Source organism: Rutilus rutilus, assembly GCF_951802725.1.
Source record: "Rutilus rutilus genome assembly, chromosome: 12".
NCBI classification, from domain to species: domain Eukaryota; kingdom Metazoa; phylum Chordata; class Actinopteri; order Cypriniformes; family Leuciscidae; genus Rutilus; species Rutilus rutilus.
Window position 1 is genome coordinate 31782331 of NC_140217.1, and position 26716 is coordinate 31809046.

The 26716-nt window shown below is 36.4% G+C and overlaps 3 protein-coding genes across 5 annotated transcripts; all 3 read left to right on the forward strand.

Moving 5' to 3' along the window:
- The first annotated feature begins 221 nt into the window (after positions 1-221).
- cplane2 (ciliogenesis and planar polarity effector 2) lies at positions 222-4609 on the forward strand. The gene is made up of 5 exons (XM_084424924.1): positions 222-466; positions 631-783; positions 2872-2996; positions 3093-3229; positions 3997-4609. Exons 1-5 carry the CDS (start codon positions 361-363, stop codon positions 4232-4234), a joined length of 759 nt encoding a protein of 252 aa, XP_084281050.1. The 5' UTR covers positions 222-360; the 3' UTR covers positions 4235-4609.
- Positions 4610-5894: 1285 nt separating this feature from the next.
- Positions 5895-11158, forward strand: wdr82 (WD repeat domain 82). The gene is made up of 9 exons (XM_084424925.1): positions 5895-6305; positions 7038-7135; positions 7707-7773; positions 7852-7951; positions 8029-8145; positions 8233-8388; positions 8473-8542; positions 8638-8780; positions 10491-11158. Exons 1-9 carry the CDS (start codon positions 6145-6147, stop codon positions 10518-10520), a joined length of 942 nt encoding a protein of 313 aa, XP_084281051.1. The 5' UTR covers positions 5895-6144; the 3' UTR covers positions 10521-11158.
- Positions 11159-12731: 1573 nt separating this feature from the next.
- Positions 12732-26589, forward strand: twf2 (twinfilin actin binding protein 2). Of its 3 annotated transcripts, none has more exons than XM_084425045.1 (8): positions 12732-13103; positions 18273-18451; positions 19573-19668; positions 20322-20426; positions 20988-21113; positions 21205-21355; positions 21460-21581; positions 25172-26589. In XM_084425045.1, exons 1-8 carry the CDS (start codon positions 13007-13009, stop codon positions 25337-25339), a joined length of 1044 nt encoding a protein of 347 aa, XP_084281171.1. In that variant the 5' UTR covers positions 12732-13006; the 3' UTR covers positions 25340-26589. The 3 variants fall into 3 exon arrangements, with proteins under 3 accessions (XP_084281171.1, XP_084281173.1, XP_084281172.1); XM_084425047.1 differs by lacking the exon at positions 12732-13103 and adding an exon at positions 15866-16031; XM_084425046.1 differs by lacking the exon at positions 12732-13103 and adding an exon at positions 16067-16280.
- The last annotated feature ends 127 nt before the right edge of the window (positions 26590-26716 follow it).

Sequence of the window (26716 nt, forward strand, 5' to 3'; positions counted from 1 at the left end):
ATATTCTATTAAAAAATGTTTTGTAGGCTACAGTAGCCACATTTGCTTTACAGTGAACTTAAACGTTTTTACATTTTCTTTGTTCCTTCTTTTTCTTTAAAAAGAGACCACTGTATTCCAATTTCACGAAAACCATTTAAAGTAGAATTTTCACGTATATGTTGAAAAAGGGGGAGACAGTTATCAGGTTAAACTAAAATGTATTTTTTCTGGTTTTCCCTTTTTTTTTCTTTTTTTTTTTTCTCATTGGATAATGGACTTTTATTTTGACGTATTTTATATTGGCGTTTAACCTAGTTGGCTTCACGTTTGCCCAGGATAATATAAAGCACAATAGTCTTTTCATTCATCTAAATTAAAATGTCTATCCCACCTGGATCCATAATCGTGTCGGACTGGTACCACTGTGCAGACAGCAGAGAGTTTTTCAGCAAAATACTGCATAAGAAGAGACGGCGAAAGTTTGGTAAGGATGATTACCATGGATACAGAAGTTAGGCGTCACTACCTTAGGTCTGGTATTTCTTATTGTGGAACAAAATGAAAAGGAAAAGAACAACTAACGTTAAATGAATTATAGCCAACGTATTAAATTCTTCATAATTTATGTGGTTTTTATATATTGTGAAGGGGTCTTGGAGGCGCCGATGATGCCTCCTCATTTGAATGTGGACATCGTTCGCTACAAGGTTCTTATCTCGGGGAAAAGTGGAGTCGGGAAGAGCGCTCTTGCTGCCCGTCTCGCTGGCCTTGAACTGCCAAAAATGCATTATGAGACCACAGGTAAACAAACCAACACATTTAAAGTAGTTTGTAAAAAAAAAAAAAAATCAATAAATTCATAGTAGGCTACTTTAAAAAAAAAAAAAATCGTTTAAAATGACAGTGATCCATAAGTGATTTTTTTTACCTTGGGGCGGGTCGCCCACACATATATGTCAACAAATATTTCAACTTTAAATATTTCTTTTTTTATATACAGTATATATATATAATAATAATAATTAATTTTCTGAGTGCCCCACATCATTAGGCCATGGCACATATCAAACCTCAAACAAATCATATTTTCCCACCTCTGGCATAAAGACCTTCTTCTTTTTTTTCAGATTTAAACACCTTTTATTCTCAACTCCATAACGGACAAAATGAAATTGGTTTTAAAGTGATTTTACTTAAAACAAACATCTATCGACTGCTCATGTGTCCCTCATAACAATTTAACTAAAAATGTAACATTTATGATAATGTTCATATTTGTATGGGACTGAAGTAGACCAGTTGTGTGTCTGTGGTCTCTTTATTTTTGAAAAAAAATAATATATATATATATATATTTATATTGTGTTAGTCCTTGACATGTCAGGTGGTAATCAGCAAGAAATGCCTTACATTTTAATCGCCTTCCCAAATTTTTCCCAAAAATATTAATGTGACAAGGTTGAGAATAGTGTGACGGGGGTTGAAGACTATAACAGGTTTGAAGGGACATTGCCTTCAATTTTATATTTTTAATTGTGTCTCTCTCTGTAATATTGTGCCCTTCTGTCTGGTCCAACATATCTGCATACACACAACACTGTCTTTCTGCTGATGTGCGTGCCATTTCTGACATGCTTGTCAGTGTTTAAGGTGATACATTACATCAAATATTAAATTTATAACAAATTTATCGGTTGTCATAATTTTGGTAAGTATATCTTTACTGAAACCATGACTATTTTTTTCTATTCAAATTATTCATAAATGAAGTGGAAAAACTCAACCCTGTCACAAGTTTTCAACCCTCGAAACAATGAGTATTCAGATATGTGATGGGGTTGAGTTTTTTTTTGCTCAAAATGACCACTGCTCCTCCTGTAGTGTAGGAGAGTACACCATATTTGGCAGCAATGAAGTAAGTACAATGTATATACTTATGGATTAAAATCAAATTTATAAAAGAAATTCATTTTCCATCTTAACTTTGTGATGGGGTTGCATTGTTAAGCATGACAGTACCCTCCCTAACAATAATAAGCCTCAAAAATATGAATAAAAAGTATGATACTACTTACCATTTTCTACACCACTGTTAAAGAGATGTGAATGATGTCATTTCTGGTAAATGATGTCACATATGGGTGGAGCCTAAATTATTATAGGCGGAAAATGGTTGACATGACATGACTTAGGAACACTTTATAGTCTGTTTTTTATAAAATATCTTGCATTTATTTAGAAAAATATTTTTCATAAGAAAGTAACACAATTAAATACTTACAATATTACCAAAAATTATAGACCCCGTGCACATTTTGTTAAATATTTTCTAAACAAATTAAGTGAAGTGCCTCAGGGACATCAAAATGCCTAGTGTAAAATAGAAATAATCTTGGAGTATTAAAATAGTTTTAAAGCAAATAATCATTTTTATTCATAATAATGAACATACCAAAGTAAAGTGAAAAGCTTTTAACATTTCATTTTGGTGTACTGAAATATTACAGAATCCCAGGAATTACCCAATTACCCATTCTCACCTGTGGATTTAAGTGTTTTTTGCAATGTTGTGGCATCACTGATACTTACTGTAAGTAATGTACCTATGTATCTGTAGTGGTCGAATGTGTAATCTATGTATACATATCTATTGCTCACTAATGGTGGCCTTGAGATGACCAGCCACATGACACACCTATTGTAATAAGACGCTTCTAGTGGTGAGTTAGATTAATAATGGATGATGACAAATATTCTTGCTTGTATGGTATTTGAATGTTTACAGTACAATGGCATTGGTAATAGAGAGTTACGCCGCTTTCCATCCACACCAATAGGTGTCAGTATGCATCAATAAAAGAACATCAGACCTGTCATTGATTCCTCTAGGCATAGAGACAACAGTGGTCTTCTGGCCTGTAAGACTAAAGGACAGTGGCCGTGTGCTGTTTTTCCGCTTTGAGCTTTGGGACTGTGGGGAAAGTGCCATGCGAAGATTTGACCACATGTTACCAGTGAGCATCTCCAGCACTTACATTCCCTTAAAGCTACAAATTCTGTTTCACATTTGAATATAGGCTGTGATGTTTATGTCAATCTTCTCTGTTCAGTCATGTAAGGAACAGGTGGATGGCATCCTTTTCCTGTTCTCCTTCACTGATCGTGGCTCCTTTGATGATCTTTCAAATCAGATCTCACGGATCACAGAATCTTCAGATCGCGTGGTTAAATTGGTGGTTGGCACCAAGTATCCTTCAGCTTTAGCATCTATTTATAATCAAATTAATATGTTGCACGGTTATTATAATGAACTTATTATAGGTAACTTTAAAAAAAATAATATATATAATATATATATAAAAATACTAACTAAAACAAAATGTGGGCCTGGTTTCACAGATGGTCTCAAGTGGGTGATTCTAAATACGGGTGTAAACTGGGTCTAAAATGTTTTGAGCTTTTCCACTTTCTAACACATTTCTAGAAAACACAACAAAATTCACAGTCTCACAGTCAAAGCTTAAGCCTAGTAGTGTCAGACTAAAATGCATGTTTGAGCTGTCTTATCTGAAAGCAACTTGCTCTGTCATATCGTTAGCCTCATAGCATAATTGCCTAAGTCATATTTCAGTGTTTTTGGAAAACAAGACAAGTTTTGCAGCAGTGGTAGGACAGTAAAGTTAGGCAGATTTCACAATTTGGCCAAAAAATGACTTAGGCAATTATGCTATGAGGCTAACGATATCTTAAAAGATGCATACCAGTAATATTCTTTTCTAAGGCACATTCATAAAAGCTACTTCAATGTCCAAACTGAACTAAGGCCTAATCCTGGCTTAATCTAAGCCCTGTCTGTGAAACCAGGACTAAGTTAAAAATGGAAAATATAAAAATAAAAACTAATTTAAAATCTATTATTGTATCTTAATTATACTAAAACTAACATTGATATGTTGTTGTAACAGCTTAAAGGTATATTGTTATGTGACATTGTTTTGGCCCTTAACAGTGAAGATTTGACTTATTTATGCACACAGACGTGACAGAGAGTGACATAGCACATTATCAAGAGGTGTGGGGTCTTCCGGTCTTCCGAGTGGGAGGTGATGTGAGTGCGGGACTTGGTGAAGTAGCGCCCCTCCTAAATGCTCTTGCAGAAAATCTGTGGCACCAGGACTGTATGGCTGCTTCAACTGTCTCCATCTCCCCACAGGCTGCTCTTAGAGAAACAGGCTCAGAGATCATTGTATAGCTTGTATGTGTATTGTAGATCAGTTTCACATGTATTGGTCAGTATAAGGCAAAACTCATGGATGGACTATGCTGCTATGGAAATACCCTGAATACCCAATTACTTGAAGTATTTTTTGGTTTCTAAATGCCTACAAGTTTATAAGCCATTTCAGTCCACTGACAAGTGCAAATATCTGTCAGACAAGAAATAAGGCAAGTCTTTTAAATGGTGATAAAAAAATTAGTCTGCTTGTTTCAGAAAATAAATTGTTATATGCATATATTCATAGACCTCAGAACACATTTATTGAAGTCAAAAACCATTTATGTTTTTGTTTGTTAACCCAAATTATGACATTTAAAGTAAAACAGTTTAAAGGAGAAAGCAGATTCAAGTTCCTAAAATGCTCAAGCATACACCCATGCATTAGGTCTTCACTTCTTTGATTGAATCCATGATTACCGGGCCTTTTGCTGTGTGTTTTTGGGCTTTAATACTCAACAAGCCGCCTTTCCCAATTGAAGATGTGACTGACATTGGATCCACATCAGCAGGGAATTGGCACTTCTGACAAACAGCGTCCACAATTGTGCCATCTGATGCCAACTGATTCATCACGTAGGGAAAATGGAAAAGAAAAGAAATTAAACCAAACATAAGAACAAAATAAAATAAAAACATGCCTAGAGATTTCAATCCTATCCAATACTAAATTATCTATAGAGCCATTAGTTTATTTTGCTTACCTTTTCTGCACATACTTGTATAGAATTATTGGTGGAGGTTACAATAACTTCTTCTGGTGCAAACTCACTGACATTCACTGTGAATATATACATATCTCCAACAGTGCAAATCCCCCCCTTTGAAAAACAGATATTTGTGGTTAGTTATAAGTTATATATATGTTCATATTAATATGTTAATTGTGTTAGAAGTTTGAATAAATTATTTGCAGAGGTCTACAAACACAATATTTAAAGGAATTATTATTATTATTATTACAAAACTTACCTTTGAATCACCACTTGCCATTGTAGATTTGTTTGGTTAGAAAGGAAACAAAGGACATTTAATCCAGCTCTTTAGTTCACTTAAGATTTTGTCTTTATAATCAGTAAGCTTTTGATGCTCAATTTCTCAGTGAAATTGTCTAGATAGAACAATGTGATGCTACTTTTATACCACAGCCTGGTTTGGGTGAGGCTTGTATGATGTCTATGTGCAGAATGTATCATATAATAGAGAGAAGAGATTCATCTTGTAGGATGATAATAATATCCTCTGTCTGGTCAGCACTGCATTAAAATGGGCTTTTAGAGAATACCTTAGAAATTTGGAACAACAACAACAAAAAAGTATAATGGTAAAACTAAACGATATGTTGATTGATTACAAATGTGAGATAATTTGATCATGACTGAATAAAAATTTGTCTCAACCTAGCAACAAATTTAAATTAACAACAGAGAGCTGATGTGAAATTCCACATCCACATTACAGCTGTCATATCAATACTAAATAACCAGAAGTTCCCTTGTCGTTTTTCGTGTACGTGATGGAAAGTTAATATAAAAGGGTAGAATAAACAGACAGACTCCTAACTAACTTAAAAATCTTCCCTTCGCTTCGACATTCAACTCAACTCGATATGGGACTTTTATTCTAAAACGCTCGCAGGTGTGGTGGCCATTTTGCAAACCGCCTTACTACCTCTAGCTTCATCTCGTCTTCCGTAATCCAGTTCATTGACGAATTTTGTCGGCGGGCTTTTCTAACGTGACAGAAATGCACATCTGAAAACTATTTTCATCTAAAAATAATATTACGACACACTCGTAACCCACACAGCTGTTTAACCAGATCCAGATCTACTCGCTGTTTTTAACTAGACGACCCCTAACGCCTGGCCAGGCAGAAAGGCCACAATGAAACTCACAGACAATGTGCTGCGGAGTTTTAGGGTTGCGAAGGTGTTCCGAGAGAATTCGGACAAAATCAACTGTTTTGACTTCAGTTCAAACGGCGAAACAGTAATATCGAGTAGCGATGATGACTCTATTGTCTTATACGACTGCCAGGAGGGAAAGTAAGTCGCTTATAAATTACTCAATGTGATTTTACTACAATTGTGGTGTTGTACTAATTCGGTCTTAACTGCAGTTTTAAAACACTTATATTGATTACAGGCGCATTACTGTGAGATATGTGAAAGATCAAGATCATCTACTCCCGTAGTAATAAAGGAGATATATGAAGTTTACTGTTCATAGCGAATGGTTTGAATGTGTTTATGCACACTAGCGATGTCCAATTCGTGAGCGATTCTTTTATTTGAGTCGGATCTTTTCAATGAATCAGTTGAACCGGTTCACTGACTCTCCATTTTTATCAACATTCCAAAACCAATTCTCTTCATATGCATTTAGTATTGTTTATAAATGCAAATTATAATTTAGTTCCAAGTTCATTTTGTAATAAAAATCGTTGTTAAGAACGCTGGTATGGCTTTATCTGAATTATTTAATGTAAATTGTCACGTCAATGACCACGTAATGACATAAAAGAATCGCTGATCCTTTAACCGGATCTCTTCGAAAGAACCGATTCGCGTAAACGAGTCAAATGTACAGTGCAATATAGGTCGCGTGCTAACAGTTAGCATTCACGCCTTCTTCTGAGATAAATACCCGCCTTGTTGTGACTGTAGTCAAATATATTGTTTTTAAGGTGAAGTGTTCCATGTATATATACAGATATTTTATGTATCTAAATAAGACACCAGATTAACATTTATTTCCTCTTCTGTTCTCTAAATCAGACCCAAACGGACGCTTTACAGTAAGAAGTATGGTGTGGATCTCATCAGATACACCCATGCCGCCAACACTGTCGTCTACAGCTCTAACAAGATTGATGGTAGGACTCTATAACATTTCAGTATGATGTTGTTTTTCACTTCCTATGCCGTTCTGGTTTGTTACGATGTGGATCAATTGTCCAGACGTTTATGCAGAAGTATGTTGTTTAGTATAATTATTATTATTATATATATATATATATTTTTTTTTACATATGACAGCAGTGTCCTACAACGTGATATGCTTTATTTCACCCAAAAATAGATTATTTTTATCACATTTTATTTATACATACTTTTTTTGTTCAATTACGTGCAGTTTTATGACTTTATATTAAATGAGAGATTAAATGGCATATTTGTAACTCTAAAAATCCAATTTTGTTGGATTAGTGGTTTTCTCCTGATGTTTGTGTGAGGCTGTGTCTACCTGTGCCTGCTCTGGGTTGAGGTAGTTGTTTGTACAGTTTTTAGGGTCTGTTATTCTGCCCTGTTAAGGAGCTAACTGTACAGACTACTGCCTTGCCCAGGGTTGAGCCCATTCATCCGACAGCATATACTATACATTTGACATATTCTCTTATAAAGTCTTGTTTTTGTAGCTTTACTTTGAAATTTGTGGTTCTACAGACACTATACGATACCTGTCTCTACATGACAATAAGTACATTCGCTACTTTCCTGGACACAATAAGAGGTGAGAATTAAATAGTCTATTCTTGGTTTCAAGAAGGCTTTTGAGTTATATTGCTTATTATATTTTATGCTATTTCAGGGTTGTTGCTCTGTCTATGTCTCCTGTTGATGACACATTCATTTCTGGCTCACTTGATAAAACTATTCGCCTATGGGACCTTCGCTCACCTAACTGTCAGGTAAGCAGTATTTTTATTTTGGGTTGGCGTTTTTCTTGATGGTCTGTCTTTGATTCTAATCTTGGTTGTGTTCACAGGGCCTCATGCACCTGCAAGGGAAACCTGTGTGTTCTTTTGATCCTGAGGGGTTGATTTTTGCTGCGGGAGTGAACTCAGAGATGGTCAAACTTTACGATCTACGGTCCTTTGATAAGGTAGCACTGTATAAAACTGCATCCAAGAAGCTGTAATGATATCTGACTTTAAATGGTAAAAATGAATACATTTGTATCCTACCTCAGGGCCCATTCGCCACATTTAAACTACAATATGAGCGAACGTGCGAGTGGACGGGTCTCAAGTTCAGCAATGACGGAAAGCTCATTCTGGTCTCCACCAATGGAGGAACGCTCAGAGTGCTGGATGCTTTCAAAGGAGTTGTGCTCCACTCGTTTGGGGTGAGAAAATAGTTCAGTTTTTAATAAGTTTTGTCCAAGTTTGTGTTTAAGTGTTTAATGGAGTGTCTCTCTTCCTTATTGCAGGGCTATAACAACAGTAAAGGCGTCATTCTAGAGGCTTCTTTCACACCAGACTCTCAGTTTGTCATGATCGGTAAGTCTTCACCAACGCTCCTCAACGGATTGAGAAAGGACTAGAAATGAGTTCACAGAGAGTGATGCCTGTCTCCTCAACATTTGGATTTTCAGGATCAGAGGATGGGAAGATTCATGTGTGGAATGCTGAGAGCGGGATGAAAGTAGCACTTCTTGATGGGAAGCACACTGGTCCGGTCACCTGTCTGCAGTTTAACCCCAAATTCATGACCTTTGCCAGCGCCTGCTCTAACATGGTAAGGCTTAACCATAAGGTAGAAACTTATCTGATATATTGGTTATAGCCCGGCGCAAATGGAATATGTGCACTTTTTCCACAATTTCTGCACTGGTTTTGAGGGAAATTTGTAAAGGTTTAATATACTTAGAGGGAGTTATGCATTAGCATTCCTATTCATCTCCATAAATTAAGGCGAATTATGAATTTTATAGGTTTTAGAATTAATTTTGAGATCAAAGCTGCGATTACAAAAAAGTCCAGTAACATTATTCTGCGTGCTTAAGAGGTGTGTGTAGAGCATGTTACGTTGTGAGGCGAATCACAACTACAGAGAACCCAGCACAATAGGAACTACCAGTGACGTAAGTGTACGCTGAAATAAAAAGTCTCTCACCTCCGAAAAACAGACTTTCCTGTCCTGTCAGCTGTTATACTGCGCTAGTGGTACGCACTTTTTAATTGCGCGCTGTGTATCGCTTCACTATATATAAAGCGTAAAATACCAATAAATCACGTTACTGCTACGTCATGTGTTTGCTGAGAAGCATTTGCATGCAGGTATGATGTTCATTCTATTCATCAGGAGCAGTTTCCACGTTTCATTAACAGTCCTTGTTAGTACTGTGTTTTTACCATGGTAACTGTTGTTTCCATAACTATAACTCTTTTTTTTGCATTTTTTGTTATTTTTAAATGACTGGGGTGGCTCATACCAACATTGTATTAACAAAAACTGCTATTTATTAGCTTAACCTCATAGGCCTACTATTTATTTATCAGTATTAGTCATATTCTTACAATTTATGTGCATGTTAAGTAAAGGGGTTCAGTACTTGTGTGTATGTCAACTGTTTTTGTGTAAACAAATTTATTATAATAGGCCTATATAATTCTTAAAAAAAGTAGGTGAATGAAAATGCACATTCACTCTCTGACAGTAGATGTCAATCACGTTATATCCAGTTATGCATGTAAGATTTGACCTTTTGCGAAGCACTGTTACATGTTTTAAGATATTACATGTTGTTGTCTGTCATGTTTACTATTTGTTTTTTTTGTATGGAGTACTGAGTTTATCGAGTACTGTTTACATATTACATATAATAGAAATCCATATAATACAATGTATTTTGAGTGGTTAAATTTGTTCTTTGTGTATAGTATTAACTTTCATTTCTTCAGATCTTAAATTTGATTAGAAAAATGTGAAATAAACCTCTGTCTATATACAGTATATATATATATATAGAGAGAGAGAGAGAGATCCTTTTTTTCTGTTCACCTGATTCCAAGTGACTGATCACAGTTCATGATGTTCAAGTTTGACTGACTTTAAGTATTGAGACTAAATATTGAATGATAAAAAACAGATGACTGGCCTTGATTTTATGCATCAGAGAAGGAGGGGAAGCAATTTTTCTGATTTTGACTTAAGATTGCGAAAACAAACACTTTTTTTCCTGTAGATTAATTTGCACAAAAGAACGAATATTATAGACGTAAATAAGGAACAAACGCAAACAAGTGCAAAGATGGTCCAAAGCATTTCAGTGTGTGTAATATATATATATATATATATATATATATATATATATATATAAAGAGAGAGAGAGAAAAAAAAGTGCCATATTCCCCTGGTGGCCTGGTTATAAACTATAAATACTGCAGTAGTCACTGCACCAGTTTACAATAACTTGATATGTCCATTAAATTCTCACTTCCACAGGCGTTCTGGTTACCCACGATTGATGACTGATGGGCAGCTGTCCGTGTCGTGTTCTTCCAGCAGGTGGCAGCATTCACTCTTCTCTTGGCACACATGGGTTTGCTCACCCTAGGACTTTTGGACTGTAAATAGATTGGCCTTGATGCCAAGTTGTATTTCCTTGTTGTTTATTTTATATCTGTATTAAAACTTTTTTTGTAAAACATTGTAAAGTAATTTGTTAACATTTCTCTTTTGTTTGAGGTTGCAACAAAATGCTCGATAAAATTGGGTTGTGTGAGAGGTGATGTAAAACATTTTTGCAGACCTGATCTTAGCTAATCAAAATAAAGCAGAACGCATATGTAGATTTAGTATCTTGTGCAGTCTGAAGAAATGTCAATGAAACATTTTTTTTAAATAAACGTGTTTATACAAATGTCCAAAGATATGGTTTTGAAGCCTTTCCAACATTGAATAATCATAGCTTGATGATTGTACCTGTCTGTGAGTGAAAATTGCTTTTATGCAATTCTTTTACAGGTTTCTTTTACATACTTTTCTTTTATAATACCAGCATTCTTGTGAATTGATTATAAAACAGAAATCTGATTACCAATATCCATTGATCACCCTTCTCTCAAGTTTGATTTTATTTTATTAAAGTTACTTTGCACTTAATGAGGAAACAGTTGTGTTTGCTTTAGTTTTGTGGGGGAAAGGGGAGAATGTGAGTTAATTCAATACTTCAAATGAAGATTGTGCAGTTGTAGCTGTTTTCTTTTTAAATTAATTCAATATTTCCAGAGGTTATTTTGCATCCAAAATGGGTATATTTCATTAGTTTTCTCAGTTTAGTTGTCAGAATTACCAACATGGGCACTTTAGGGTTAAGTTTTATTAACAGGCTTCAACTTTTTCTTTTTTTTTAAGAAAGCCACATTAAAACTCCCTTCCGAACTGTTTAAAATGACTGCATTATTTAAAAATTTCTGTTTGAATGTTTTTAAAATTGAAAATATACACGAAGAGTGAAATAAGCTGTTTTTTAAATTTTATATGACTAATGTTTGCCCCAATAAAGAGTTTTAAAAAGTGTGTACAAAGCAGTTACTGAAGAGCTGTGTCAGTGAACCATAAGACTGAGACGTGAAGAAAAGTTAATTATTACTTGTAAATCAGAATATATTTATTTTGTGTCTTTTAGGCTACGATCAAGCAATCTTGTTAAATTATCCAAAAAGTGAAATATTGTGTGCATTTAGGATACATAACATGAACTTTAATCTTGCAAGACGATGATTTGGCCATGTTATTGAAAAGCACAATATTTAATTTGAAATATAAGATTTATAGTTTTTCCCTCAGCCTTTGTATTATAAACACCCTCGCAGTGTTAACTAGGTTTTGTTTGTAATTTAATGCCAAGGTAATATAATTAAGTATAGTGTTGAAAATGTTTATCAGTTTTAAAAGGAAAATGTATCGATACGATATTAATAATGTGAAGCCGGTACATCGTATAACGTTAGATAACTTGCTACATGCGGGGATACCTGAAAGAGAGTTGTTATTGAGTCAAATTTACGAATTACGTCAAGTCAAGTATATTTGTATAGCGCTTTTCACAATACAGATTGTATCAAAGCAGCTTCACAGTATTAAATTAAAATAATACAACAAGGTTTGTTTCTAGTGGAATTTATTGATTGATAAAATTAAATATCCCCAAAATATCCCCAACTGAGCAAGCCAAAGCAACAGTGGCAAGGAGTTACGTCAGCATATTAGTTTGTAATCTCGCTGAATAAAAGACGACTTTAGAGCACTTTACAACATCATGCCGTCTATTAACACACACAAAAAATTATTTTGCCTCGTTGAGAAGTTAGAGTTAACCTAGTTAACCTAATAAATATTAGAAACAAAGTCTCTCCATGAATGAGTGTGTGAAATTGTCGTTATGGTGCGAAGATGCTGACCAATGACGTCACAACAAAGTAACTCATTCAGTTATGCAGTTCCTTACCTGTCCAATAGAGGGTGCTACGAGATTTGAAATGAGTCTAGTTGTGGTTTTGGTGATTGAATTGATCCTTAATACATTATTTTCAAATCCAAATCAGAGGATTTAAACAACTGGCCCCGGGGCTGTGCTGGGGGATGGTCAGGCTGTTACCCGAGGCCAGACAGTGTGCCTGCTAAATTTGGGGCAAGAGGGATCGGGTTCCTTCTGCAAGCACACACGATCCTGTCCTAGTTACAGGAGCCTTCTCTCACTCATTTACTGCTCTCACATGCCCTCTCGCTTGGATAGCAGACAGTCTCTCAAACACCAAACATATACTCTTACTGCTGCTTGTATATCGTTTAGTTTCTGATAGGTTAACGCACAAATCTGGCACTGACCATCGCTTGAAGATAGCTTGTAAAAAAAAAAAAAAGATCTTCCAGGTGACCCGACCTGTGCGTCCAGCTTCATCCAACTTCAGAAGGATCCTTGGCGGGTAGGAATTAGGGCACCACACTGACCCGCCATGTTTCTGGTTCTGGTGGTTACAGAGGAGCTGAGGGAGTTCCTGTCCCGGGCACGAAGTGGAACCGGCCGCCTCATCCAGGTGTTGATCAGAGACGGTGAGTGAGAAGGACGTCTCAGGGGTTCACTCAGTTCAAAGGGAATTTAATGAATCAGAAAGGTGAAGGTGAGGAGTCGAACAAAACAAAAATCCAGCAGTAATGCTTGTGCGCACTTGTTGACCAGTAAATCAAGTTCACTATTTTAAATGATCGATTTAAAAGAGTCCTACCTGCTTGTAAATCAACTGTTAATGAATCTTAACCATCTTAATCTTAATGAGGCCTAGAAAATATTAGCAATCAGTGAGATAAAACTTTCAGTATTCCTATTCTGTTAACACACTAACACGGTATTGTATCATGGTACATGAGGGTGTCAGAGGGTAATACTGTGGTTCTGAATGATTACCACCATATAATGCACCATGGCTTTTACATAGTAGCCTAGTCTAAGGTTTACTTCAACAAATAGCCTACATTAAATATTTCTAGTATGGCCATGGTACCTATAGTTCAAAAATCGTGGTTGTACCATTGTACTTTTTAATACCTTTTGTTAGTGGAAGATCAATATTCTCTCATTTAATGGCCTTAATTTTCACTTCCTAAATGTTCAAGAGCCATACAGGAGGATTAAAATCTCTATCATCTATGTGGGTCATCTATCAAAACTGTGTATATGTAACAGTATTTTCCCATGTAGCCTATGATTCAACTAAAATCTGTACTTCAGCAACAATTAGGCTGTTAAAATAGAAATATGCTTGGACCATTAAATTAATTAATGGTAAACTAAAATTATGACTTTAGGCTTCTGCCAAAAAATTGGCAACTTTACTGATATTTACTGATGTAGCCTATCCACTGACTTGGAGTTTAAAGTATTTATCATAAATGGGTGATTTTACTATTTGAATGTAATATTTATTAATCATTTGTTGTTTTTAGGTGAGGTTTTTATTGTATTTGTACCGCCTAGGTATCAGCTGACATGAGGAAAAGGACCAAAACACATTTCACAATGTATGTTGATTCTGCATTCACATGTTGATAGTAGGCCGGATGACGCGTCATTTGACGTGGACACTGAATGGTTCTTGAGGGATTAACTGTGCAGAGGTCATGGAACGATAAACGGTTCTCTGTTGCAATAAAAGCGCTTGTGTGTGTGAGCGTGCGTTTGCGTACGAGGCCGAGTGTCAGGTAGGCTACTGTTGAAATGTTAGCTCACTAGTCATTATCAGATGACAAGATCCAGTTGCTTGGAAGGAAAGGGCAAAACACTATCAAATTTGAGTGAAGTCACTCTGCCATTACCTGACATGACGTGTTGATGCACGTAGGCCTACTCACACATAGCTCCGAGCGAATAAAACAAAACAGTTTTGACTGCAGTAGGCTACTCCGTTCAAAAGTTTGAGGTCACCTTTATTATTTATACATTCAACTGATCAAAAGTGACTGTAAAGACATTATAATGTTACATCTATTTCAAATAAATACTAACGTTCTATTCATGAAGAAATCCTGAAAAAAAAGAAAAAAAACTATCACGATTTCCTCAAATATACTAAGCAGCACTGTTTTCAACATTAATAATAATAATAATAATAATAATACACATTTCTTGAGCAGCAAGTCAGCATTTTAGAATGATTTCTGAAGGATCATGTGACACTAAAGACTGGAGATAATAGCTGCTAACAAAATTCAGCCTTGCCACCACAGGAATAAATTAGGCTAGTTTTTAAAATATATAAAAAATATATAACAATTATTTTAAATTGTAATAATATTTCTGGTAACACTTTACAATAAGGTCGCATCTGTTAACGCATTAAATAACATAAACTAACAATAACAATGTTTTGTTATGCCATTCATGAACCTTTCTTAATGTTAGTTAATAAAAATGTTCATATTCATGTTCCTATTAGTTCACAGTGCATTAACTAATGTTAACAGATAGAACTTTGGATCTAAATGTTGAAATTAATATGAACTAAGATTAATAAATGCTCCAGAAGTTTTGTTCATTTTTAGTTCATGTTAACTAAAGTCAACTAATGTTAACAAATGAAACCTTATGTTACCATATTTCACAATATTACTATTTTTACTGTATTTTTGATCAAATAAATGCAGCATTGGTGAACAGAAGAGACTTCTTGCAAAAACATAAAAAAATCTTACTGACCCCAAACTTTAGAAGAGTGCAAATTTCTAGAAGCTAAGTTTACATTAGCTTCAAACTTTTAGTGATAGTAACCTAACATTTTAAATGAAACAATTCAATAATGCAGGACAGTTTTGTCCAGGAAAGATGATGGTTGCTTGCTACCCAGCAAGCAATTTTGCGTTTAAATGACGTCTAATAGCCGCCCAAACACAGCCCAGACGTTCGAGGCAAAATTTGGGCTATCAGTGAACATTTTATAGACGTCTAACCATAGACCAAGAATAGACTAGTCATCAGTAGGATAACAAAAGTATGAAATGAGTGAAGAAATGAACCCAAACACCTAGTAATCACTGTTTACTTTGCTTACATGATGGAATATCATACATCTTGCAAGTTATTTTGGCAAAAACGACATGTAACCAAATTCAAGGTTATTTTGTCTAGAAGTTGGTTACTCATAGCCAGACTATATCAGGTCCATAGTTAACCTAGACGGTGAAATGAGATAAGATTTCTAATCAGGTAGACTGTGTGGCCACATTAGACAGCTCCAGCCATTCCGACATCTAATGGCTGTCACAGGTGCATAGAATTTAGGCTGGTTGTTGCTATATGGCTCTTCTACTGTCTGTTTGACGCCTGGGATGTATGAAGACGTCTGGATCTGAATAGATCGGGTTGTTTTGGGTTCACAGGCTGCCTTTGAGTCTCACAGAGATGATATTTCAGGAAACATAAAACAGGTCAACACAGTTTGGGATCTTTCTGGTGACCAAGTCACATGTGTATCCCAACCCTTATTGGTGGGTAGATCAGACCACATGGTCAGATGCTAGTCAGTGTTCATGGTGATAGAAAAACATGAAGCCATGGCTTTCTTGGCAGTGTGCCGACATACGGTTCAGACACTCAGCCGGATTGTGTTTATGTGTGATATTCTTTGGAATGAATGTATTTGTATGGCAGAACTCAAGGAGGTAGACAGATGTTTATCTTTTCAAATTGGCACATATGTGTGTGCAAACAGCTTTCGGTCCGTGTGTTTATAAGGGGTGAGTAAAAGGCTGATGGAAAGTATGTGTCTGTGCTAATAGCTGGAATGTGTGCAACCTCAGAATAGCAGCTGCTGCAAAAGACCATCAGGAAATCCCCCTCCAAGGTCATTCGGACTAGACATGTATGTGGGTGGATGATGTTTGCATTAGATGTGGTTATTGACGCACTAGCTGTTTTGACGTTGTGCTCATTAATGGTTTATTTCAGTTAGATGCAAAATCTTTCACTCACTCTGCCCGACCTTTAGATGCTTTAATCCACTATTGACAAAGCTGTTGTTTGGACTGCTGTATAAGACTGAATGAAACAACATTCTTGCTATAACAGGTTAGACGAGTGCAAATGACACAGAAATTTCTGTCAATGACGAGGAAAGAGTTAATAGTGAGAATCAGACCCTAAACTAAAGTACTTAAAACTATTTAAATGTTTTTAGTATCTTATGTTCTATATCTATCTATCTATCTCTCTATATATATATCTATATATTGTCAAATATAAGATTATATTTTTGTCTTCTGATTTTGGAGTGAACTGTCATCTGTTAACATAACATGACTGACTGTATATGTTTTATGTCCAGGAAAATGTTATCATATTTTTATAATAAAAAAATACTAAAATATAAGTAAAATATACTTTTATTCCACATTTAAAATTTAAATATAATCATTACGTTTTAAACAAAAACAGCATTTTTACGTCTGTGTACAAAGAAAATCTGAGGACAGCAGGGAGGGAAGTGAACAGATGTACTAGTAAGTAGATTATTGATGTGATAAGCGATGCGTACTGAGAACCATAGCTGTTAATCTGAGTGTTGACGCCTGAAAGCAGAGGGTGGGGCTCTGGAGGACGTGCACCGGCGCAGTGCACTATTCTCAATGAATCATAAAGAGGACCCATTAGAAAAGATGAAGCCTACCAGTGCTTCAGTACAGAGGGTGTTCTGGTCACACTCTTCAGGAAGCAAATTTCGTTTGCTTGAGTGTGATGTGATCAGTGTAAAGTTTGTAAACTGAGACAATGGAGAAACAGTAGGATCATGTGTGACATCTGTAACATTAAGTGATACATGCTGTCCTGTTTTTCATGTGGGCAATGGCCATGCATTTTTGTGTTGCTTAACTGGCTGATGGGTGAATGCAGTCACGAGAAAATAGGAAATTATAGAAAGATCTAATCATTTGTTATATTAGAAATGGTTACCAGTGGACTCTTATTAGAGTCTTGTTTGAAAACCTTATATCTTACAAGTGTTACAATGGTCTGCATTATACAGAACACTGTACGTAACAGAGAATTTATAAAGCCAAAAGTCTCTTAAATATGACAACTTATTTTCAAATGGGGATGAATTGCTTCTAAGAACTGTTTTCATAGTGAAAGGCTCTTAAAAATCACATCTGATTGGTATCATTCTCGGTGGAACTATTTCATATCATTTTTTCAAGTCATTTTTATTATATTATATTATATTATAAAACACCAGCAGTGTCTAAGTCACCGTTATACCATTGACCAATTTGATCAAAAACAAAGTGTAAACAAAGATAAACTAAATATGGTTCAGTTCATTAAATATGATATGATTATCAGTTCATTTATTGACAAGAATAGATTGTGATATTAGACATTTCCCAGTACTGGATTGTTTAATACACCAGGCTATATAACTGAAGATTAAACTGATGTGTATTATCGTGTGTGTGTCTCTAGGTGAACTAAGCATCATGTGCTATATTGGGTGTAAGATACAAGGTGTGTCATGCTCTTTTTATAGCAGGATGTAGATAATGGATAATATTTTCCCTTATTTGTTATCAGCAGTAGGCCATTACCCAAGGCTAGCCTTGTAAACACATTTAGATTGATCTATTTGATGCAACATCAAATTACGCATTACGCAACAGGTTTTTGGAATTGTTGTGTGCAATGTTGGTTGCACCAGGTTTGTAATGAGAAAGCTTTTTTTATGTGTGTTTCAGAGCAGCTGGTGCTGGGGGCATATAGAGAGCCACGCCAGACCTGGGACAAAGACTATGACCACTTCCTGCTCCCCCTGCTGGACCCTCTCGAGCCCTGCTACATTTTATACCGGTTGGACTCTAAGAACGCTCAAGGCTATGAGTGGCTCTTCATCTCCTGGTCACCAGACCAGTCTCCTGTAGGTTTTAACATCCGGACATGAAGATGTAAAGCTTGACCTGATTAGCTGGAACAGCTTATGCAGCTGTTCATATAGAAACATGCATTTAAATAAGTAAAGGTTCTATATATATATATATATATATATAGAAGAACCGTTGGAGCACATTTAGCCTATTATTTTTAGATAGAACAATCGAAACATCGAAATCAAAACAATCTTTCTTTGGACCTTGGCTTTTATGCAAACTTCTATTACCAATTAGAACACCCCCACTCTTAAAAAAAAATGTTCAATGGTGTTATAGAACCCTAGGGTTCTTGGGCCTCATTTATAAAATGTTGCTTAGAAACTGTACATTGAGCTAAGATCCTTTCTTAAATGTGTGTACGTGTGATTCAGAGAAAACAAACATAGCCTACACATAAAAAACGAACATGCCCACACAAAACCGTGCGTATGCCTCTCATCCAGATGTGAAACACAATTTGCAAGTGTGAAGCCACAGTATAAATACTTTGATTCTGTGTCATTATGTTAACAGGGTTTTATTATTATTATTATTCGCGCTTAGATTTCCAAATACCTGCAGTACTCTGACTCTGCCACAAAGAAAAAGTGCGTACGGCTGCTTAGAACCTGACGTGGCGCTATATTTTCACGTCAAAGACTGACTGTTTTTTAAACCAGCGTGGATTTAAGCGTACGCACACTCTATGATCAAATCTGTGCATACGCACGTTTTATAAATGAGGCCCCAGGACTAAATTTTAACGTTTTTTCCCATACAAATAAAAACAAATTAAAACTAAGTGAATTAAAACTAAATCCATAAAATGATGGGAACCCTTAAAAGGTTATATATATATATGAAACGCCTGGAAGGAACCCTTAAATGTTCTATACAGAACCTTTTCTTATAAGAATGTAGCATCCACAAAACGCTAGCAACTGCATAAATATATTTAAAACACTCTTAGAAGCATAGATTTGCAAGAATTTTTTATTTATTTATTTTTTAGAAAATGTAAAAATCGAATTCATTGTAATAGGGTTCGCTTCATTGTGGTTAGAGCTGTGAGTATTTATTTTGTTACTGTTTATTTATTTCATAAAGTGAGCATTTGCTTTTGCTACAGGTCAGACAAAAGATGCTGTATGCTGCCACTCGTGCCACAGTTAAGAAAGAGTTTGGCGGTGGACACGTCAAAGATGAAATGTTCGGCACAGTTGAGGTACTAGGAATATCACAAATAATAATATTGGTAGTACAATTGGTAAATGGTTTTCTCTATACTCTCTATATTTACAAAGGGAGCTTTATCTATCTTTTTGATAAATTGTTATTAGTATTTTCACTTCCACCAATTTTATATATGGACCACAATTAATTTGTTCAAACAATTTTGCCTATGTGAATAGTTATGAAGTTATAATGAGGGATCTGCTGATAAATGGTCAACCTGTCATGTGTCTTCAGCTGTCAGTCAAATACCCTGAAGCTGTATTATTTACAGTTGAAAAAGTTTGCAGAGTGGACCACCATGTTCCTTAATTTAGAAACTGGACAACCTGTGGCTGTTGGCAGTGTTCTTGGAAATGCTTACCAGTCATGGTCAACACACAGAGAGGACTAAATATATACTCTACATACACATAGAGTAAAATATTGAACAAACAACAACAAAGTTTTATGGGAGGAAGTCTATTTATAATTTTGACATATTGAAATGACTACTTCAGGTTGTCTGGGAATTAATCTACAATTAATTAAATGACATTTATTTAATTTTTGATCAGTTAATAATGAACCACATTATACTAATGGCTAAATAAATACACATACAATTTGTGAGTAAATTTTTGTATTTTTTTTTCCCATCACCAGGAGGACGTTTGTTTTCAGGGCTACCTGCGACATGTGACTTCACGTTCTGCACCAGCACCCCTGACTGCAGCCGAGCAGGAGCTACAGCGGATCAGAATCACAGAGGTGAGAAACGACTGCAGAATGCAGACATCCATCTAACAACATAATTATAGTATACATCCATGAATTACTTCAGCTCTTTGTTTTATATTTCTTCTTATATTTGTTTTTTACTTCAGTTGGTTGTTTAATATATTCTATGTTCAATCTTTATGGTTGCAGAGCAGAGTTAAACAGGTGAGTACTGTGGGTATTGTGTAAAACACATTACTGTGTATGTATGCAAATTGTATGCTGATTACAGTGTCCTTTCAACTTTAATTAAAGGACAAACCTCAAATACTTCAATGAATCATTATATTAACAACACAAAGACTTTTTCATCTTTTTGATTTGCAACATACAGTACATGTGCAGTAAGAATATAATCTGCCAAAAAAAGTTTTTTTACTTAAGATATATTAGATTATATCTAATTAAGATATATAATTTTTTTTTTTTTTTTTTTTTAAGCTCATAGGAATTGTTTGGGAAAATGTTTTTAATAGATTGACAGGAACTGTTTAGGTCATAATTTACAGTACTGGAATACAAAATTGGTTGTGTCTGTGTTTGTGTCTTCAGGTGAAAACTGAGATCACTGTGGATCCCAAACATCAGACTCTACAGGGCCTTGCCTTCCCGTTACAGGCCGAGGCCAAACGTGCTCTACAGCAGCTCGCAGAGAGACGCATTAACTACATTCAACTAGTACGACACAGACATACACATTTATACTTCAGTGTGTTCTTACCAGATACATTCTTACCAAACTGACTAGAAATGTTTGGTTTCTATTTAGAAGTTAGATACAGAGAAGGAAACGATTGAACTAGTGCACACCAGCCCGACAGACATCCGTGATCTACCCTGCCGGATCCCCCTGGATACACCCAGATACCACTTCTTTCTCTACAAACATTCACATGAAGGAGACTACCTCGAGTCTGTGGGTTAGTCACTCCGTCCACCATTCCTTATAAGTATCTCATCTATATAAATTTGTGTTACAGTTATGTAAATCTTTTCACATGTCTTCCTCTATCACTCTCCATAGTGTTCATATACTCCATGCCAGGATACAGCTGCAGTATCAAGGAAAGGATGCTGTATTCCAGCTGTAAGAGTCGACTTCTGGAAGGAGTAGAGAGGGACTTCCACCTAGAAGTGGCTAAAAAGGTAAACACACTCTATCACACTTCTCACATGTTCATTTTGGTTTTTCTCCCGATTTCTCCCAGATTTAAAATCCCAAAACTTTGTTTAAAGTAATCATGCAATGAAAGGTACACTTTGTAATTATTGTCCCTGTTGTGGTTGTTAAACAAAACTGCATGCATTTTGCGGAAGAACATTGTTTGGTTGTGCTTCAGCACAATATGGTTGAATGAATGAACCATGAACATGGTTCCATATCAGTCAGTCACGTTCGGCATTACGTTGACAAACTGACCGTCGTGATGATGAGATCGAGACTCCAATACCTTGAAAATGGTGGAGTGCCCTATGTTATTCCCCAGTCTGGTTTCTCTGCACCTCAGAGGACCAGTTTGGTTAATACTCAGGGTGATCTGAGGGTTATAGTGGTAGTTTCGCCAAACCTTGTGGCCCTGCTGGGAAGAGGTGAAACAAACGTCTAATAAAGGGAGGTTGAGAGAATGGTGGCAACAGCTAGGATGGACAGAAAGTGAGAGGGAGAGATAAATGAACTTCAGTTGTACCCTAATTTTCCACGGCTCCCTATTTCCACCTGTTTTCAGGCTAATTTGTTCATCCTGCAGGTATAGTAAAGGAAAAATTGGGATTCTGTGCTTACGTTGTGGGATCTCACTTGGGAGCCCAATCAACTTCAAGTGGTAAGAAAACTAGCCAATAAGCATTGGTGAGTGAGATTTGCATGGCAAGCCCCTCCCCTGGACTTATGGGTATATAAGCTCGTCTGCAACTCACTCATTTAGCTTTTTGCTTCAGAGCCGAGCGGTTGATCTTCAGTGCTCTGCCAATCTGCCTTCGAGCTGACAAAGAGGAGATGTTCTGAGTTGGAGAGATGGAGCATTCAGTGGTGTGTTTTCGCAGGAAGAGCAAATGTGTACAGTTAAGTGCGGCGATCACACCCCTGGGTGCCTCAACAAACAAAAGAGCAGTTTCCCTAAAAGAGCAAGCACAGGTGATGTTGCGGCCATTTCCTGGCCCTGTCTGACAGCCACGATCACTGCCTAACGTGTCTGGGCCATAAGCACGCTGAGGCATTGTCTGTTGATGACTCATGTTCCCACTGAACATGACCATCGCGATGATGAGATTGAGACTCCAATACCTTGAAAATTGGTGGAGTGCCCTATGCTATTCCCCGGTCTGGTTTCTCTGCACCGCAGAGGACCAATTCGGTTAATACTCAGGGTGATCTGAGGGTTATAGTGGGAGCTCTCCCGCCGGGCCAGTCCCCACGGGCCTCCCACTCCTCACACACATTGAAGGTTGTGGAGGTTCCTGGTGAGGTTGTGGGTCCTTCTCATGGGGGACCCCGCATCTCATTGGAGCTCTCGTGGAGGACCGGATGTCAATAGAAGCATCAGAGAGCGGGCTTAAGTCCACTGGGGATGACTACTAAGTTGACTACTTTACTGGGTCGCCGCGAGTGTCGGGCTTGAGTGGAACCCTCCACACTGTCTCGAACGTATGCAGTTGGACAATTGGTCTCTCGGGTCGGGGCGTGCTGCACGGCATCGTCCTACCCCCGTTCCTTTCTTCCCGAAGGTGTATGAGGAGGTCTCAAAGTCTTGGAAGGCACTTCTACTGCCAGAAGCCGCTTCCTCCGCTCTTACTACCCCCAGGTGGTTCAGCTGATTTGTAGATGTTTCGGAGACATGCATGTAGACCTGTTCGCCTCTCCAGAGCCTTCCTATTGCCAGCTGTTTTACTCCCTGACTGGGGGGACCTAGGGGTGTGCGATATTGACAAAAAAATGTATCTTGATATTTTCTGGGATTTTCTCGATAACGATTATTAGACAATATTTGCTGAGTGTGTTTATTGTGTTGGTACTTTGGCAGGTTTAGGACTGTCGTGGACAGCCGACTCTTAAAGTTTTTGATATTCTTCATACTCTGTTTGGTGGTCAGTTCACAGCAGTGACAGAAATGATTTTTTCCAATGTTTCAATTGATTTTTACCTAATATGGGCATTCTTACCGTTATAAAGCCATTTTTTAAACCTAATTATATGCATGCATCATCTTTTGTGTCAATTTCATAAATTTAAACAAATTCAGTTATAAAAATAAAACACTATAGGGCTGTTACCAATCAAATGAAATCAGTATCAACAAAATTCAGCTTTGCAATATTGAATATTGATATTTAAAATGATTTAAAACAAGAAAAGATACTTTAAATGTGAAATTGAAACCGCCAGTAGGTGGCAGAAAGTCACTGTTAATGAGCGAATCATTGAGATTCAACCGATTCATTCAAACGGCTGATTCATTCAAGGAAAGAAGCATTTGACTTATCTGAATCTATCCTAGTCAACTGATTCGTTCAAAAAGCTGATTGCCGTTTGTGACTTTGTTTTGAACTATTTTCGTTGGCGAAATAGAGAAAAAACAGACAATATGGTGTCTAAAATGTAAGTCACTTAATATTAACTTCTTGTTTATTAAACTTGTATAATTGTATCTAAATCATGTGATATTGATAAACTTTTATAAATGTCACATTTGTTATCATGCTGATATTTGGAGAAAAACTGCACTCTTGTGATATTTATTACTAAATTATATAAATAAAGACTAAATGCGCACCTGCACTTGTCTAATCTACAAGACTACATCACGTAGAGTATGCATGCACTCTCTGGGTGTGTGTGAGGGATAGGATATAGGCTACTCAAAAATGTCAAATCGCACATCGTTAAAACAACAATTACGATATTATCGCACACCCCTAGGGGGACCCTCTGCATGGATGCACTGGCACACAGCTAGCCCTGAGATCTATGCAAACCAGTTTTCCCCAGTAAACCTGCTCGCACAGACACTGTGCAAGGTCAGGGAGGATGAGGAGCAGGTCTTGATGGTTGCGACTTTCTGGCCCACCTGGACCTGGTTCTCGGACCTGATGCTCCTCACAACAGCCTCTCCCTGGCGGATTCCCCTGAATTCCTACCCATTCACCTGGGGGTGTTAAATGGTGACAGAAAATACAACAATTGGTGTAAAGAAGTGACTGTTTCAGTCTTTTCTTACCCAGATTTAGAATGACCCAGGGTTAACCATTTCAAAGTGTGAAAAGCCCTAATATGGACAAAAATGCACTGTGAATGTCTTTTCATGTTGACTTTAAAGGGATAGTTCACCCAAAAATGAAAATTCTGTCATCATTTACTCACCCTCAAGTTGTTCCAAACCTGTATGAGTTTCTTTGTTCTGCTGAACACAAAGGAAGATATTTGGAAGAATGTTTGTAATCAACAGATCTCGGTCCCCATTGACTTCCATAGTAGGAAAAAAATATACTATGGTAGTCAATGGGGACCGAGATCTGTTTGGTTACAAACATTCTTCCAAATATCTTCCTTTGTGTTCAGCAGAACAAAGAAACTCATACAGGTTTGGAACAACTTGAGGGTGAGTAAACAATGATAGAATTTTCATTTTTGGGTGAACTATCCCTTTAACAAATAAGAGACAATTTATATACAGTTACACTGACAATATATTCTGATTTTTTGTCTGTGTGTTCTTGTAAATGTGTCTATGTTCATTTAGTTGGAGATAGATAGTGGAGAGGAGCTGACAGAGGAATATCTGTATGATGAGGTCCATCCTAAGCAGCAAGCCCACAAGCAAGCATTCGCCAAACCTCGTGGCCCTGCTGGGAAGAGGGGAAACAAACGTCTAATAAAGGGAGGTGGAGAGAATGGTGGCAACCGCTAGGAAGGACAGAAAGTGAGAGATAAATGAACTTCGGTTGTACCCTAAATTTTCCACAGTTCCCTATTTCCACCTGTTTTCAGGCTAATTTGTTCATCCTGCAGGTATAGTAAAGGAAAAATTGGGATTCTGTGCTCAGTTGTTGTTAAAAACTTTCTTACTTTCTTTGGCTTGTATTTACTCAGTGTTATCAGATGCGTATTCATTTGGTGTGTTAATGTGCATATATTTAAGAGAAAAACTCAGGAATTAATTTTATCTCAGTAAATTTTCTGAGCATATTTTTGTTACATAATCTCGTACATGCATTCACACTCAACTCAACAAAATTTTAAGCATATTAAAAGTGTTTATTGTGAAAGATGGTAGATCGCTCGTATTTTAAAAGTGTTTTTTTAAAAGTCTAGAAAAGAAGTTTTGTCCAAGAAGCTTTAAAAAAAAAAAAAAAAAAAAAAACTGAAATAGTCACAAGAACAAGAACCTACAGCGATTTCATAGAAAAAGGCACACTCATATATATACACGTACTCACCAGAGCCAAATGTGACATGCAGACAAAATGCTATACTTGGCTACGTGAGAACCAGTCAAGTTACAGTTAAGTAACAGATATGTATGCAGGTTTAGACTTGATTCAGATTCATTTAAGGATTAATATTGAAAAATGGTATATGATGATAACCTTTTATGTGTTTTTATAGTTGCAGTTGAGTGTCTTCATTTTTTTCTTAAAATACACAAACATGTCTCATAACTCCATTCTTTGATTTACATGGCCCCATAGTATTTACTGTGAAACACATACTTTGTGTATAAGCTTCTATTAGTAATTAGAACAATTCCAAATGAAATATTTTTGTATGTCAAATATCAAAAAAAGTTCAGCATTGAAAATATGATTGTCTAATTGAGTGATTAGTTCAGCTGGTGAAATGTTTAAAATCATCATGGTTAGCAGAAACAAGGTAAAGCTATATCTAAACAAAAACATGTTTTAATTTGTTTCATGTATGTTATTGATGATTGCCCCGGACTATGTTGACATGGATCATTTATATTTACCCATCCACCCCCCCCCCCCCCCCCCCTCCCTTTTTTTTTTTTTTTGTCTGTCAGTGATGAGAGTGAAAGGTCATACACAAGATAATCATACGTAATAAAAATTCATTGTAATTAACAGTAAATGGAAATCTGCAGCCCTCTCTTGCATTGTTTATGAACATATTGTTGCATAAATAAATAAAAACTTTCACTGAGTGTTTGGTGGTAATTATTATTTGGTAAATAAAGATCTATTCACAAATTATGAATGTTATAAATGTAAAATCACAGAGGGAAAAATAATGCAATTTACACCTGATAGCCTCTAGGTGGCAGTAA

Excerpts from the sequence above, each read along its gene's own strand:
- twf2 (XM_084425046.1), top strand. The coding sequence starts at position 16,178 with ATGTATTTGTATGGCAGAACTCAAGGAGGTAGACAGATGTTTATCTTT. Across the intron at positions 18,452-19,572 it reads GGTCACCAGACCAGTCTCCT|GTCAGACAAAAGATGCTGTA; the intron begins GTAGGTTTTAAC and ends CTTTTGCTACAG. Across the intron at positions 19,669-20,321 it reads AAATGTTCGGCACAGTTGAG|GAGGACGTTTGTTTTCAGGG; the intron begins GTACTAGGAATA and ends TCCCATCACCAG.
- cplane2 (XM_084424924.1), top strand. The coding sequence starts at position 361 with ATGTCTATCCCACCTGGATCCATAATCGTGTCGGACTGGTACCACTGT. Across the intron at positions 467-630 it reads GAAGAGACGGCGAAAGTTTG|GGGTCTTGGAGGCGCCGATG; the intron begins GTAAGGATGATT and ends TATATTGTGAAG. Across the intron at positions 784-2,871 it reads AATGCATTATGAGACCACAG|GCATAGAGACAACAGTGGTC; the intron begins GTAAACAAACCA and ends TGATTCCTCTAG.
- wdr82 (XM_084424925.1), top strand. The coding sequence starts at position 6,145 with ATGAAACTCACAGACAATGTGCTGCGGAGTTTTAGGGTTGCGAAGGTG. Across the intron at positions 7,136-7,706 it reads CAGCTCTAACAAGATTGATG|ACACTATACGATACCTGTCT; the intron begins GTAGGACTCTAT and ends GTGGTTCTACAG. Across the intron at positions 7,952-8,028 it reads TTCGCTCACCTAACTGTCAG|GGCCTCATGCACCTGCAAGG; the intron begins GTAAGCAGTATT and ends TTGTGTTCACAG.